Below are 13,966 nucleotides of genomic sequence, written 5' to 3'. Positions count from 1 at the left end.
AGATACTGGCAATGTTGTGTTCCTTTTTAGAGTCCAGGCTATTCCCTGATTCATTGCTTTGATATGGGAATTCTCTCAGTCCCTTCCAGTTTGGAATCATTCCTTCCCTTTCTCTTTAGCATGCTTCTCAGTTGTGTAGGCAGATGGATCTCACATATCAGCCCATGCAGCATTTCACTGCTGACCTAGCTCTTTGCCTTGCATTTTGCTCACGTCTGTATTTGACACACTGTCATATTTGGACTGGTACTGCCTGCATACCCTGTTCGTAACACTTGACTTGCTCCTGTTGCCAGGTTTAGCTCAGTTCAGCTCCTTGGAGATCTTCTATTCCATATCTCAGGAGTCACTGGCAAAATGACCACAGAAACTGCCTCAGAGGATGACAACTTTGGAACAGCCCAGTCAAACAAGGTAAAGCTGTTCTTGTCTGTTGTGCCTATTTTTATTTTTTTTTTAAATCAGCATGGAAAGCCTGCTGGGAAGACATACTGAATAATCATGTATTTTGTTCTTTTTGTAAGTTTGAGGAGTGAATAATACAATTTTGTGATACTTCTTTTCAGGCTATTATTAATGCTCTTGGTGTGGAGAGGAGGAACAGGGTGCTGGCAGGGCTGTACATGGGCCGCTCTGACACCCAGCTGGTCGTGCGTCAAGCCTCCTTACATGTCTGGAAGATTGTAGTCTCAAACACTCCTCGCACACTGCGTGAAATTTTGCCAACCCTCTTTGGGCTTCTGCTGAAATTCTTGGCCAGTACTTGTGCAGATAAGCGAACGGTGAGAAATTGTGTAATGCCTTCCTGTTACTGCAGGTGACTGTATAAACTAACTTCTGAAGAACACAGGATAATTCTTTTCTATAAATCACTCCAAAGCTGTCATTAATTTAACTGTTCTGAGTAGTATGTCTGAGTTCTCTCTTTGCTGAAGGCGACTGTGATGACAGTAAAACAGTACAGTACAAACAGTACAGTACAGTACAAAACAGATGACAGTAAAAAAAAAAAAGGTTATTTATACTAGTAGTGTTTCCATTCCTACTACTCTGTCTATACTGTGAACAGTAGTTTATGGTCAAAAGTTAACATTTGCTCACAGTTCACCTTCTTAAGTTTTATAAAACAGGAAGACCGTTAATTGATACATTTTTGGGGACAGGTTGCAGCACGGACATTAGGAGACCTTGTCCGAAAGTTAGGAGAGAAGATCCTTCCTGAAATCATTCCTATTCTGGAAGATGGACTGAGGTCAGACAAGAGTGATGAGAGGCAAGGAGTCTGCATTGGGTTGAGTGAGATAATGAAGTCTACCAGCAGGGATGCGGTAAGTTATATGTGGAGGGTGAAATCTCCAGTTTCCTAGATATTTATGTTATGATGCAGGTATTGCAGTTGAGACAGAATAATACAGCTGGTGCTGGGCTTGTTTTATGGACTGAATTCAGGGCTTATAACTAACAGGAGTTGCTGTTCAGGCAAATGTATGCATTTGTATCTGTCGGTAAATTAAAACATTGCACAGTTCTGACTTTAATGAGATAAAATAATAGAAATCATCCACTAGGTAGCCTTAGAGCACTGCACATATTTGTGTTAATTAATCCCGGTTTTCTTCCAACATATTTCAAGCAAACAGCAATTTAGTTTCAGTTGTGCAAATTCTGCATTCTTAGATACTTTACTGAGATGCATGTGTCTGTTGTGCTTTAGGTATTCTGTAATTTCATCTCTACATCTTTAGGTACTGCTTTTCTCCGAGTCCCTAGTTCCTACAGTGAGAAAAGCACTCTGCGACCCTCTGGAAGAAGTCCGAGAGGCTGCAGCTAAAACATTTGAACAGTTGCACTCAACAATTGGACATCAAGCTCTTGAAGATATCCTGCCATTTTTGCTGAAGCAGCTGGTAAGCATTGCTCAACATTAGTCAACAACTTGATTAGTGATGTTGTGGGACAGGTTTTGAATAATTAGTTTAAAGGAGAAGCAGGATTGTAGTGGCAGACCTTCCACGGAATGGCAGCTCTGTTTTGTCTCCTCCATGGAGTCATCGTAGCCACGGCTAAAGCACAGGCCTAAGAATTGCTACATCTGGCTCTGCTAGGGAATTGCCATTGTCACCTGTTTAAGTTGTTTGGCCACCACTCCTGATACGGAATGTCTTTCTGATGTGACAGAAGAGCTTGGTTTGGATTTTTGCTATATAATAGGAGAGCGTTTTTGGATAGGACTTGTGTGTTGGTTATACGATCATGTGGTAAATTGTCACTTGAAACAGGGTTTAGCTTGGCGTGTCACAAATCATCTCTCAGGTTTGTAACTTTCTCTTTCCCTGTAGGATAATGAAGAGACATCTGACTTTGCTGTGGATGGTCTTAAACAAGTTATGGCTGTCAAGAGCCGAGTGGTGCTGCCTTATTTGGTGCCAAAGGTACAATTGGAAAGAAATTTTTAACTTCAGAACTGTGCTTTTTCCTCTGCTTGCTGCCAGTTTTCTTTAGAGTGCTATGCCAAAAGGAAGAGCATAGTTTGAAATTTTCTTCTGATTTTATGCTCAAAACATTGTCATTTGGGTTGTGATGCATTTTATGCTTAAATTTTTCATGTTGTAGATGAATTGAGAGACTTTCTGAAAAAACTTTCTGCCTTTTTTTTTTTTTTTTTTTCTTTTTTTAGCTGACTACTCCCCCTGTGAACACCCGTGTGCTAGCTTTCCTCTCATCAGTGGCAGGGGACGCTCTGACACGGCATTTGAGTGTCATCCTGCCTGCTATGATGTCTGCACTGAAAGAGAAGCTGGGGACCAGTGAAGAGCAGTTGGCAAGTAGCACAGCTCAGCTCTTTGTTGTGACAGGTTGCCTGAAGATAGAGCTTTGGGTTTACTTCCCAGCACAGAATCTGTGTTCTCTAGATTCACAGATTGCATGTTTTAATTCAGTCCATTAGCTTCTTCAGGATGAGTCTTTTTGCCTGGTGGCATATTGTGAGTCGAAAAACGTATGCTTTCCAAATCTATTTGTATCCATATAAAAGTCTCTTTGGCCTGCAACAAGATACAATTCTCGGTTTACTTATTCCTGGAAAACTGCCAGAGCATCTAGTTAACTTTGTATTTATTCTTGGTATAGAAGGCTGAGAGATTAAAGGGCTGAAGGGAGGAAATCTCCTGTTTTGCATGCAGCAGTCCTCCTTTACTGCTTTCTGAAACATCTGGTATTTGGACTCCAGAGAATGTCCTGGAGTTGTGATTGCAGATAGACATGTACATAAGTTAGTGAATCAGGAATGTTAGTGACAGAGTCCTGTTGTCTGTCTCCTGTAGATGCCCATTAGCTCAGCTTCTAGCCCCAAGTCTACCTGGAGATCTCTAATGTACCCACAGATGTGCTTGTAATTAGTATTATGACGCACAGCATTAAACTACCTAAATCAAAAAAATGTTATCTGACAAGACCCACGTGCTCTGATGGGTGACTCAGATGGGGGTGACTGAGCTACTCTAATTTTTGTAAATTAGCCCTTCCTCGGCTGGAGAGTGACCTGTGCAGCAATCAGGTTAGCAGAGTTTGGTCACTTGTTAAATTTTGAGAGTTGGTTATACACCTATCTCTGCTCCAGGACTGAATCGAGCCTTTAATGGTGATGTGACCAGCTACTTAATGAGAAACGATTAGCAAGTGGGATATGCTGTAGTATTTCTCTAAGACATAATGCTGTGGATCATATGGGGAAACCCGGGGCTAAATCTGCCTTTGTTCTATTTGAGAGTTAATGTAAAGTTAATTTGGACTCTTTAGGAGATGGCAAACTGCCAGTCTGTAATCCTGTCTGTGGAAGATGATGCTGGACAAAGAATTATAACTGAAGATCTACTAGAAGCTACCCGCAGCCCTGAGCTGGGAATGAGACAGGCAGCAGCTGTCATTCTGAATATCTACTGCTCCAAGACAAAAGCAGACTATACTGGTCATCTCAAGAGCTTGGTTTCAGGCTTGATACGTTTATTTAACGATACCAACCCTGTAGTTCTGAATGAAAGCTGGGATGCACTTAATTCCATCACCAAGGTGAGAAGCAGCTTAAAAAGTTTACGGTGGTAATGCCTGGCAAGGAGGAAATGGAGATAGCTGGTAAAATACTGCCTAAATTGAACCTTCGGTTTTGATTGTAAACTACATTTACATTTGCAAGTGCTGCAAAGATTTGAGAGTTGTAAGACGAGTTTGACTTCAGCTTTGTGAGCGAGGAGGCAGGAAACAGGTGTCTTCTCTTGACACACCTGAGAAGAATTCACAAAGAATAGCTGGTTGCCATGTTGTCTCAACTTTGTCTTACCCCTCTTTCCTGCAGAAATTAGATGCTGGGAACCAGCTTGCTCTTATTGAGGACCTGCACAAGGATATCCGAATTGTAGGGAATGAGGCCAAAGGCGAGCATGTGCCAGGATTCTGTATTCCGAAGAAGGTAAAGGATCAGAATGAGCGTGGATTTGTCACAGCCGTAATACCCACCTTTTGGGGGAACTGATTGATATGACTTTACAGCTATTAGAAGCAGTGTCTATTTGGGCATTCCAAACCTGTACGTTGGAGAGACTTTTTGTAGGTTACTGCTGCTCTTGAGTTACCCTACAGAAGACTCCTCTTGTAACAAGATCTTTGACAGTTCTGTTATGCATGTAAGTCATGGTCGCTGGCTGCTTTTTGTGGGGGAGTAAAGCTGGACTTCTGTGCCAAATTTCTCTGGTTTATAAATTCCCTGAGCCGCCACCACTTTTCTCATAGCAACTGGCTTAGTAAGCCTAGATGCGTGAAATCAAACCAAATAAAAGTAGATCTGTAAATGTGGAAGCAGGCAGCTGAAGGTCAACAGGAAATTGAGAGAAACTCTCCACGTTTGTGCATCTGGTGTATAACAGGAGCAAAAAATAAGATACATACTTTTTGCATCTTAGCTTCTAAGCTTTCTTATCCAATTTTCATGACAGGGAGTGACTTCCATACTCCTGGTGCTGCGGGAAGGTGTTTTAACTGGTAATCCAGAGCAGAAGGAGGAGGCAGCAAAGGCCTTAGGGCTGGTTATTAAGCTGACTTCTGCTGAAGCTCTTAAACCATCTGTGGTGAGCATTACTGGGCCACTTATTCGGATCTTGGGAGATCGGTTCAGCTGGAATGTCAAGGTGGCTCTGCTTGAAACGTTAAGCCTTCTTTTAGCTAAGGTAAGATTCAAAGTAATTGACCGTGGTTTGTGAACGTTTTCCATGGTAACCTTCAGTATCTCTTGCTGTTCATGTAAATACAGCTAGGATGTCTGCTGGTGTGGATTTGATATTTAGGAATGGCACTGTAACTGGATCGTATTCTTCCGGCAGCTTCTGGCCTACCAAAAAAGCCCTCAGTACTTGAATCACTGGGCTTCTTAGAAATATTGCTAAATGCTGATCCCACTTGCAAGTGATTAAAAACTACCATGTAATTAATCTCTCCTGTGTCCACCATTTTAATGAATTGTTAAGTCCAAAGATGATCATCTTACGTATCTATGAGCTGAGCTTTTATTTAGTGCTCTGCATACAAAAGGCTGTTCATGATAGTGTAAAATTTTTCAGCAACGTTACCCTTGTATTTCAGTATGTGGAAAATAAGATTAGATTTGAAAAGGCTAGAAGTTTTGTGGTAAAGTATTGTTCATGTTTTTCCCATTTTAGTAGTGTGTTAGATCTGAATAAGGGCTATTTGTGATAACTGCTGTAGAAGAGGTCTTGCTGTTTTCAGGCTTTGATTTCTAGCCACTGTTTCAGACTCGACTGCACCACTTTCCCTTCTTTCATCTCTGGTATAGGTTGAGATTGCCCTGAAACCATTTTTGCCCCAGTTGCAAACAACCTTCACCAAAGCTCTGCAAGACTCAAACCGTGCCGTTCGCCTTAAAGCTGCTGATGCTCTCGGTAAACTCATTGTTATCCATGTCAAAGTGGATCCTCTCTTTACGGAGCTACTGAACGGAATTCGTTCCAGTGATGACTCTGCCATCAGGTAAGCCGAAGGTGATATCTCAGACCTTCCTGCTTACTAAGGATGAAAGAAAGGGCTAGGATGAGTGAACAAAACCCCCAATTCTGAGAGTGAGATTTACTTATTAGTAAAAGCAGTTGACTGTTAATCAAGGGTTGTAAAACAAAGAATGTGGGTGACGGGGACTTCTTGGGTCAGAAGCTAAGCTGTGACCGCGTATCAGGGGAAGCATTGCTTGGTATCTGCCCAGTTCTCCTCTCTCCTGCACACCCACCAGCAACCCACTGCAGCCCACTCTCGGATACGAGACTGTATCAAATGTCAGTCTGACCTGAAGTAATGCAGCTGTTCTTATATCCTAAGTGCACAGATCCCGAAGAAATTAACTTCCCGATTTGAGAATTTTTTAATGTTTGAACAGTCAGAAATTATTGACTTTGTAACAGACAGACACAAGGACACAAACATGGAAATACTCTCTAGCATGGAATTTTCAGCAGTGCAGAGAGTGTCAGTCTCCTAAACTGTAAGGCATATTAATGTAATTGCTGTGTGTTGTGGTTTAACCCCAGCCAGCAAATAAGCACCACGCAGCTGCTCGCTCACTCCTCCCCGTTGGGATGGGGGAGAGAATTGGAAGGGTAAAAGTGAGAAAACTTGTGGGTTGAGATAAAGACAGTTTAATAGAGAAAGCAAAAGCTGTGCGTGCAAGCCAAGGAATTCATTCACCACTTCCCATGGGCAGGCAGGTGTTCAGCCATCTCCAGGAAAGCCGGGCTCCATCACGCGTAACGGTTACTTGGGAAGACAAAACACCATCACTCCAAACATCCCCCCCTTCCTTCTTCTTCCCCAGCTTTATATGCTGAGCATGACGTCGTATGGTCTGGAATATCCCTTGGGTCAGCTGGGGTCAGCTGTCCCGGCTGTGTCCCCTCCAGCTTCTTGTGCACCCCCAGCCTACTTGCTGGTGGGGTTAGAAGCAGAAAAGGCCTTGGCTCTGGGTAAGCCCTGCTCAGCAATAACGAAAACATCCCTGTGTTATCAACGCTGTTCCCAGCACAAATCCAAACCACAGCCCCATACTAGCTACTGTGAAGAAAATTAACTCTACCCCAGCCAAAACCAGCCCACTGTGTAAGAAACTGTTACAGGTATCCAGGACTCAATTTCTTTTTTAGGGTGGGAGGGAGAGGCAGTGTCTGACTGTACGTTGTGATCATTTCTAGGGACACAATGCTGCAAGCTCTGCGGTTTGTAACACGAGGAGCTGGTGCAAAAGTAGATGCTGCAATTAGGAAGAGTATCAGCACGGTGCTTCTAGGGATGCTGGGACATGATGAGGTACTGCTTTAGCCAGCTGCAAAGGATCCCTGCTGTAGACAAAATTCAAATCTGAACTTTCTACCAGAATTATTTTCTAAAATAACTTTGGGGGGGAAATCACTAATGATAGAGTGGAAAGAAACTTACATAAAGAAGCATGTGGTTGGGCATTACTCACTAAACTGAATACAGTGTGTAAAATCGATCTTGTTGGAGCCCTGTAGTGTGTTAGCTGAGTCAGGTGCAAGAATTAGAGATCCCTAGCCCATCACTGGTGACTCTGAAAATCTGTGACTTTAATGTTTCCTTAGCAACCGTATATGTGGGTTTGACCTGCAGCTCCTCACCAATGTGTTTGAGGCAGCTCTGAAGTCAGGATTTGCTTTTTATCTTGGAAAAACCCTGCAATACTTTCACCATATGCACATATGTGTGTTTGTGGGCTCTCAGGTGGGGCTTATCATTTAGTGTGAGAAATTTTTCAGATAATGGCAGATTTTTCTCCAATGAGCAAGAAGGTCTCCAAGTTTAATATAGGGTCTTCTTTATATGGCAGATAGCAACAGTATCATCTGTGAGATTAAAATTAATCATCTATTAATTTCTTTCTTATGTTTTAATCTGTGCAACATAACATGCCAACAGTTGCATGTCTAGAAATAGAAAAATTGAAAAATCCCCACTGGATAGTAAGTTTCAGGGTGGAGAGGAGTAGTGATGGGATGGTTATGTAAGCAAGCCAAACAACAAAAGCCTGGAAGTTTTAATTTAAAAGTAGTATGAGTTTATCACAGAGATAAGCTCCTCTAGAGATGGCTAGAAGTAACGCCTACTTTCTAGGCTGTGAATCTAAACTTAAGTCTTAACACGTCTTACAACATTCACTTTTCCATTTAACAAATCAGAGTTTATGTAAGGTCTGTAATTCTTCAGTCTCTGCTGGCTTTTTTTGACTGTGGATTTGCTTTAAGTTCCACTATGTACAAGAAACCTTGCGAACGGACAGAAATCCACAGGTACTAGGAGTGAAATACTAGTAATGTTAATTTCCTCCTCCTCTTTTTACTTTACATCATCCTCTGTCCCTTGCTGCTCTTGCTCCTTATCTCTGATGTGTGGTGGGCTCAACTGGTGTCGCCCTTTTCTTCCTCTCCTCGTTAGGATGCCACCCGCATGGCCTCAGCTGGCTGCTTAGCAGAACTGTGTGCGTTTCTGTCAGAAGAGGAGCTCAGCACTGTTCTCCACCAGCACTTACTGGGTAAGTGAAGCTGTTTTCGGTAACTGGAACTGATTCAGAAAGCAGGGGAAGATACCTTCTTAGTCATTGGTTTAGGCAAACTTTGTGACTAACTATAAGAAGTTCCTCCTCTTTATCTTAAACCTGAATCTCTACTCTAGATTTTCTAGTACTTTTCTTTGCTCGTGGCTGTTCATTTGTGCACTGTGGTACGTAGTTGAGCACAGGGTGGTGGTTGTAATTTGGGGTTACCCATACTTTTTTCCCTAGATTTGTTTTCAGATGAGTTGCTGAAAGCACCAGCGAGGCTGAGTGATTGCTAGTGCTGACACAGAGAGGATAGGAGGTGACAGGATGTTTGGGCAGGGTGGACGGGACGGCCATTCCACCTTTTTTGATGACACTGTGATCTTAGATTGGCTTAGGCTAATTGCAGACCACATCTGATGGTTTCACATGCTTTTGGAGAATTAACTAATTTGCCTCTCAGTTAGTAAAACCCATGAATTTTGGAGGAACTCATAGTGGTTGGGAGTGCTATGGGATTAGTCCCCTCTGTGGTATTAAAAAGGGAATCTGTTAGCTGGTTTCCAATTACAGATGACTTTTACAATTTTATTAGAAAGCCAAAGCTTGTGTAATTCCGATGCCAGGCTCCTTCATGCACTAAGTGATTGTGGGGCTGATTACACGTGACTGAGACCATCAGAAGTAACTGGGCTGAACAATACCAATTATTTGTGGCTGGTTTCCGTATCTGCCCAGAAGGTGTTCCTGTCTGGTAGAGGTGTTGTGTTTTAGCACTGTTTGTATGGCTTTTTGGGAGGAGCGGAGGAAGCAAGTATCGCTTTAGATGCTCCTTATTATTTCACTTTATGGAAGTGAATTGACAAACTGACAAAAGCTTTCTTAGATGAGAAGGAATGGATAGCTGGAGCCTTGCTATTGTTCTTTTCTTTCATTTGCAGCAGATGTCTCTGGCATTGACTGGATGGTGAGACATGGACGAAGCCTGGCGCTCTCTGTGGCCGTAAACGTTGCTCCTAGCAGGCTGTGTTCCCCCAAATACTACAACAGCGTTCAGGAGATGATCCTCAGCAATGCCACTGCTGACAGGGTAAGTGCTACATGAGAGTGGGCGAGTTCTGTTGGAAGCGCTTGTTGGGAGTAGTTTTAAAAGGTGTGCAGGTTCTCTGTGTTACCAAACAGAACACAAGTCCCCAAGTGCAATCTGAAGATTCTCCCTTGGCTAGATGTAGTTTTTAGAATTAAATTACACGACTGTCCTGATTCTTTGAGTTCTGATCTCTGGAGACAAAAATTAAATAATCTTCAGCTGCAGAGTAGCTTTCATTGGGAGTCAATTACGCTTCTGTTTCTCTATTAAAGTTCTCATTCATGGGCCAGGTTTGCAAGAAGTGCAAATATTCCATTTTAGGAAGACTTTAAATCTAGGGCTGAATGAATTATTTGGTGTAGGGAACTTGAGGTCTCCGTGGGGCCTGCCATTTTATTCCATGGGGCTCATACTCGCATTATGATTTTTTTCATCATACTACCCAGTAACATTAACCCAGTTTTCCTGCTTCGCATGCTACAGTTTTTTTGAAAGATCGGTTTAGCCTTCTGCAAAAGCTTACCAGACCATGAGCCTAATTATAAAGGCTGTTGGAACGCTGCTCTAGTAATACCAGTTTTTGTCTTTATGTTGAAGATTCCCATTGCAGTTAGTGGCATCAGAGGGATGGGCTTTCTTATGAAGTACCACATGGAAGGAGGAGGGAACCTGCCTCCAAAACTTTCCAACCTCTTTATTAAGGTAGGACTTCTTATGATAACTACCTGGTGGTGTTCTCATGTGATCTGAATCTTTGTTTTGAGCTAACTCATGGGTGGGTTTCTCTTACCAAATTTCTGTATGGTAACACAGCACGAAAACTAAAAGCTTGGTTGCTTTATCTTGGCAAACTCTAAATCCCCTGATCCCTGAAAATCTAGATATTTCTTTTTTGTGGTGAAGTACAGACAGAACCACTTTATCGGTCTGCTTTGTAGCTGTGAACACCATACCACTCTCCCTGCTGCAATACGGAAATGAGACTTTTGATCTTTCTGTGGTAAACTTTAGTTTTGATTCTTATGAATTAATTTTTCCCTTTGCAGTAACAAACAGCTGGCAGAGAAGAGTTGGGGGGAGTTGTCAGGTTTTTAAGGTTGCTAAAGGTCAGAGAGCCTTTGTTAGAAATGCATCAAATACCAGCTCTCACCTTACCTGGTTTTGCTGCAGTATTTTTTACTTCCACTATTGTGGAAGGGAGTAGGTCCGCAAGACTGAGATAAGAGAGTACTGAAGTTAATGCTTTTTTCAATTTGTATCTGTTAAATACTCTACCTCAAAATTCCTTTCTTTCTTGGTTGTTCTGGTTTTTTTGGCGTGTGGGGTTTTTTTTTTGGTTTTTTTTTTTTCTTCCCCCCTCCCCCACCCCCTCAAAGTATCCCTTGCAGTAGACAGGGTCTGATGAACATTAGAACCTCAGGATGTTTTTAATGTCTTAGGAAAGATAGGGGAAGATAGTGAGGGGTAGTGCTGGAGCAGAAGAGCTGCTTTTTATTTTGTCTGTCATCTTTATTGTAAATATAAATGTGTTACATTTTCAGGTTTTACATTCCTTTTCAATTTACTTGAAAAACTACCAAACATGCAAGTTGACAAGATGCAGGCCATCATTCTTCAAAGCAGACTTTTTGTTTGAAATCCTAAATTTATATGTTAATTTGTATCATAGTATTGTATTAAAATATAAAATTTAAGTATGACAATTGTCACAATACCTTTATCATGGGATTAATAATGCAGTTGACATTCAGATGTCAGCTTTCATGTTTTAAATGCGTTGAGACCTAAATAAAAAATACAAAGCTCTACTTTTTATTTTATTTTTAAATGAAATCCACTGCTGAAACGCATCTTATACTCCAACCAGAGATTGACTTGGCTGTTGCTGCCGACTGAGTGTATTTTACTGAGGTACTAACACTATCAGCTTTTGCCATGCTTAGTGGTCATTGTCATTTCCTGAGGCAGTTGAGAGGAGCGTGTGACCCTGTCGTCAACCACATTTTTCAAAGTTTTCTTTTGAAAAGGTGTCTTGTTTTCAAGGTTTCATCTTCGCTTACTGTTACACAGTTTAGTCAAGCTTGTTGGTTAACAAGTTTGTCTCTTGTGTACCCATGAGTTGAAAACTGTTTGCTATTATTGTTATAGTCTAAAATACTTAAATTAGAAAAAAAGATGACCTACTGTGTTAAATACCTGTCCTTGGTATATGTGAATTTAAGTCCACCTTTGTCTCCTTCAGTGTCTTCAGAACTCATCCAGTGACATAAAGTTAGTGGCAGAAAAGATGATTTGGTGGGCAAATAAAAACCATCTTCCCTCACTGGATCCTCAGACAATTAAACCAATTCTCAAAGCACTTCTGGACAACACAAAGGACAAAAACACCAGCGTAAGAGCGTACAGCGACCAAGCTATTGTCAATCTCCTGAAGATGAGAGCGGGTGAAGAAGTGCTTGAGGTATGAGGCAGAAGAAAATGTAATCCTTGATACAAGGCTGTGTCACGTTGCTCTGCGTATGGTTAGGTGTTGTGCCTGGAGCCTCAGAATGTGCTGGCAGTCTCTTACGGAATAGATGGAGTGGGACATTCCTATTTGCCTTTAAGCCTTCTTCAGTATTCTCATGCTAAGCCTTGAAGAAATAAGCAGTACTGATACTGTACAACCTTTTGGTGCAGTATTAATAAAATCAAGGTATTTAACATGCCTCCCATGTTTAACATAACAGTCTTGCTTTCAAAATGCCTTTCAAATTTCCCTTGCTGTGCTGTAGTTACCTCAGCTAGGACTGCTAGTTTATTGCTTTTGTCCCTTGTATAATCCTACTGCACCACTAGTGGTGCTAGAGAGAGAATTTTAGGATGGACCACTTTGAACACCTATTTCCAGACTGCTTTTCTAAGTCTTACCTGCTTTTGGATAGTTCCCATGTCTGGAATCATAAAACCAGATGAAGGATTTTAGTATGTATGAAAGATTTTAGATAAATACAGCTTGACAGGCACTTAGATTTATTCTTATTTTGAATGGTATGTCATAAAGAATTGGTAATTGGTGTTATCTTACTTCCACAGTCGGTTTCCAAGATTCTAGATGCTGCCAGCTTGGAGCTTCTCAATGAAAGCTGCAGGAGATCTCTGAAGAAGCTGGCTGGCCAGGCTGACTCTGATGAACAGATAGATGACACTATACTGACGTGATAATAAAGCTCCAGAAGACAAGAAAACACTGAACCAACCGCTGCATCAGCATTTCAACTCAAACATCTATTTTAAATGTTTTCATTTTTGAAAATGTTAATTCTGATGGGATTTCATGAAAAGGACTCCCAGAGAGTATTTTAGTATCAAATATACCAGAATAGCCTTAATTAGACCCACATTAGCTGAAAATCGAAAATTTGGTCCCCTTTTTGAAACAGATAATGCGCAAGAAACAGATATACTAATCAATACTAGTAAATTGTGGCCAATTGTGAGATGTGGCTAGAGCACATCAGGCTTAAACTCTGGTGACACCTATTTCCTTTCCAGGGTCTGTGCAAAAACTCCAGTACTGAAAGTATTGTTGGTCTTTTCCACGGACCCTATGACACAGGAATAGAACTTGGTGAAAGTTAAAGCGTATTGTTTTTGTGTACTGCTAACTTGCTGCTTGTGACGGTTCTGAAGACTGAAAATCCCTGTAAAACAAAGTATTTAAAATAGCCTTAGATCACAAATGCGAAAGGGGGATTAAATGCAGTCTGTTTAAAGAAGGAACATTTAATAAAGGCTCTGACTTTGATCTTTCTGGTGTAAACTGTTCTTTTTACAAATTCATTTGTCAACAAACTTTTAGACTGTGATTTACTTTTTGGACCTGCTTTTTCTAGGGTATACAGTTTGTAGAGTGGGTAGCACTGTAATCTATAAAAACCTTTTGCAAAACTGAGGCAAGTTAGGGTTTAACACCAAGCCAGAACTGACATTTAATGAAATTTGTAAGTAATTACTCCTATTAATTTCCAAAGTATTTTTGACTACAGACAGCTTCTTAGTTATTCAACTTGTGAAAAGTCCTCTATTTTTATGTCTTCAAAGGCTTGATAAGATACTTGGCATTTCCAACATACAGATTTTTACTTTTTTTTTGTCAATGAGTTGCACTGCTCCAAGAAAGCAGCATTTTATTTCACCTGGCCACATATACCTCTTTTTTAAAAATTTCTTTTAATTTACTAATACCTTTTATGCCACTTGATGGAAATAGTAAAAATCTTGTTGCAGAA

General features: G+C 41.1%; 1 protein-coding gene across 2 annotated transcripts in view; it reads left to right on the top strand.

Moving 5' to 3' along the window:
- The window catches only part of GCN1 (GCN1 activator of EIF2AK4), a 44,600-nt gene extending 31,118 nt beyond the window's left edge, over positions 1 to 13,482 (top strand). Inside the window, exons 43-58 of one of the 2 annotated variants that reach the window (XM_049805269.1) lie at positions 297 to 414; positions 567 to 782; positions 1,164 to 1,328; positions 1,746 to 1,907; positions 2,340 to 2,432; positions 2,678 to 2,821; positions 3,799 to 4,068; positions 4,352 to 4,465; positions 4,989 to 5,219; positions 5,843 to 6,036; positions 7,245 to 7,359; positions 8,503 to 8,599; positions 9,550 to 9,695; positions 10,293 to 10,397; positions 11,938 to 12,156; positions 12,771 to 13,482. In XM_049805269.1, coding sequence (XP_049661226.1) covers positions 297 to 414; positions 567 to 782; positions 1,164 to 1,328; positions 1,746 to 1,907; positions 2,340 to 2,432; positions 2,678 to 2,821; positions 3,799 to 4,068; positions 4,352 to 4,465; positions 4,989 to 5,219; positions 5,843 to 6,036; positions 7,245 to 7,359; positions 8,503 to 8,599; positions 9,550 to 9,695; positions 10,293 to 10,397; positions 11,938 to 12,156; positions 12,771 to 12,896 — 2,515 coding nt within the window. In that variant the 3' untranslated portion in view covers positions 12,897 to 13,482. Of the gene's footprint in view, positions 1 to 296; positions 415 to 566; positions 783 to 1,163; positions 1,329 to 1,745; positions 1,908 to 2,339; positions 2,433 to 2,677; positions 2,822 to 3,798; positions 4,069 to 4,351; positions 4,466 to 4,988; positions 5,220 to 5,842; positions 6,037 to 7,244; positions 7,360 to 8,502; positions 8,600 to 9,546; positions 9,696 to 10,292; positions 10,398 to 11,937; positions 12,157 to 12,770 lie in introns of both variants that reach the window. The other variant, XM_049805268.1, reaches the window with a different exon arrangement.
- Positions 13,483 to 13,966: the final 484 nt, after the last annotated feature.

Source organism: Accipiter gentilis, chromosome 7, assembly GCF_929443795.1.
Source record: "Accipiter gentilis chromosome 7, bAccGen1.1, whole genome shotgun sequence".
In the NCBI taxonomy this organism is placed as follows: Eukaryota; Metazoa; Chordata; class Aves; order Accipitriformes; family Accipitridae; genus Astur; species Astur gentilis.
Note: the sequence above shows the minus strand (reverse complement) of the source record. Positions and strands in the feature narration are given on the sequence as shown.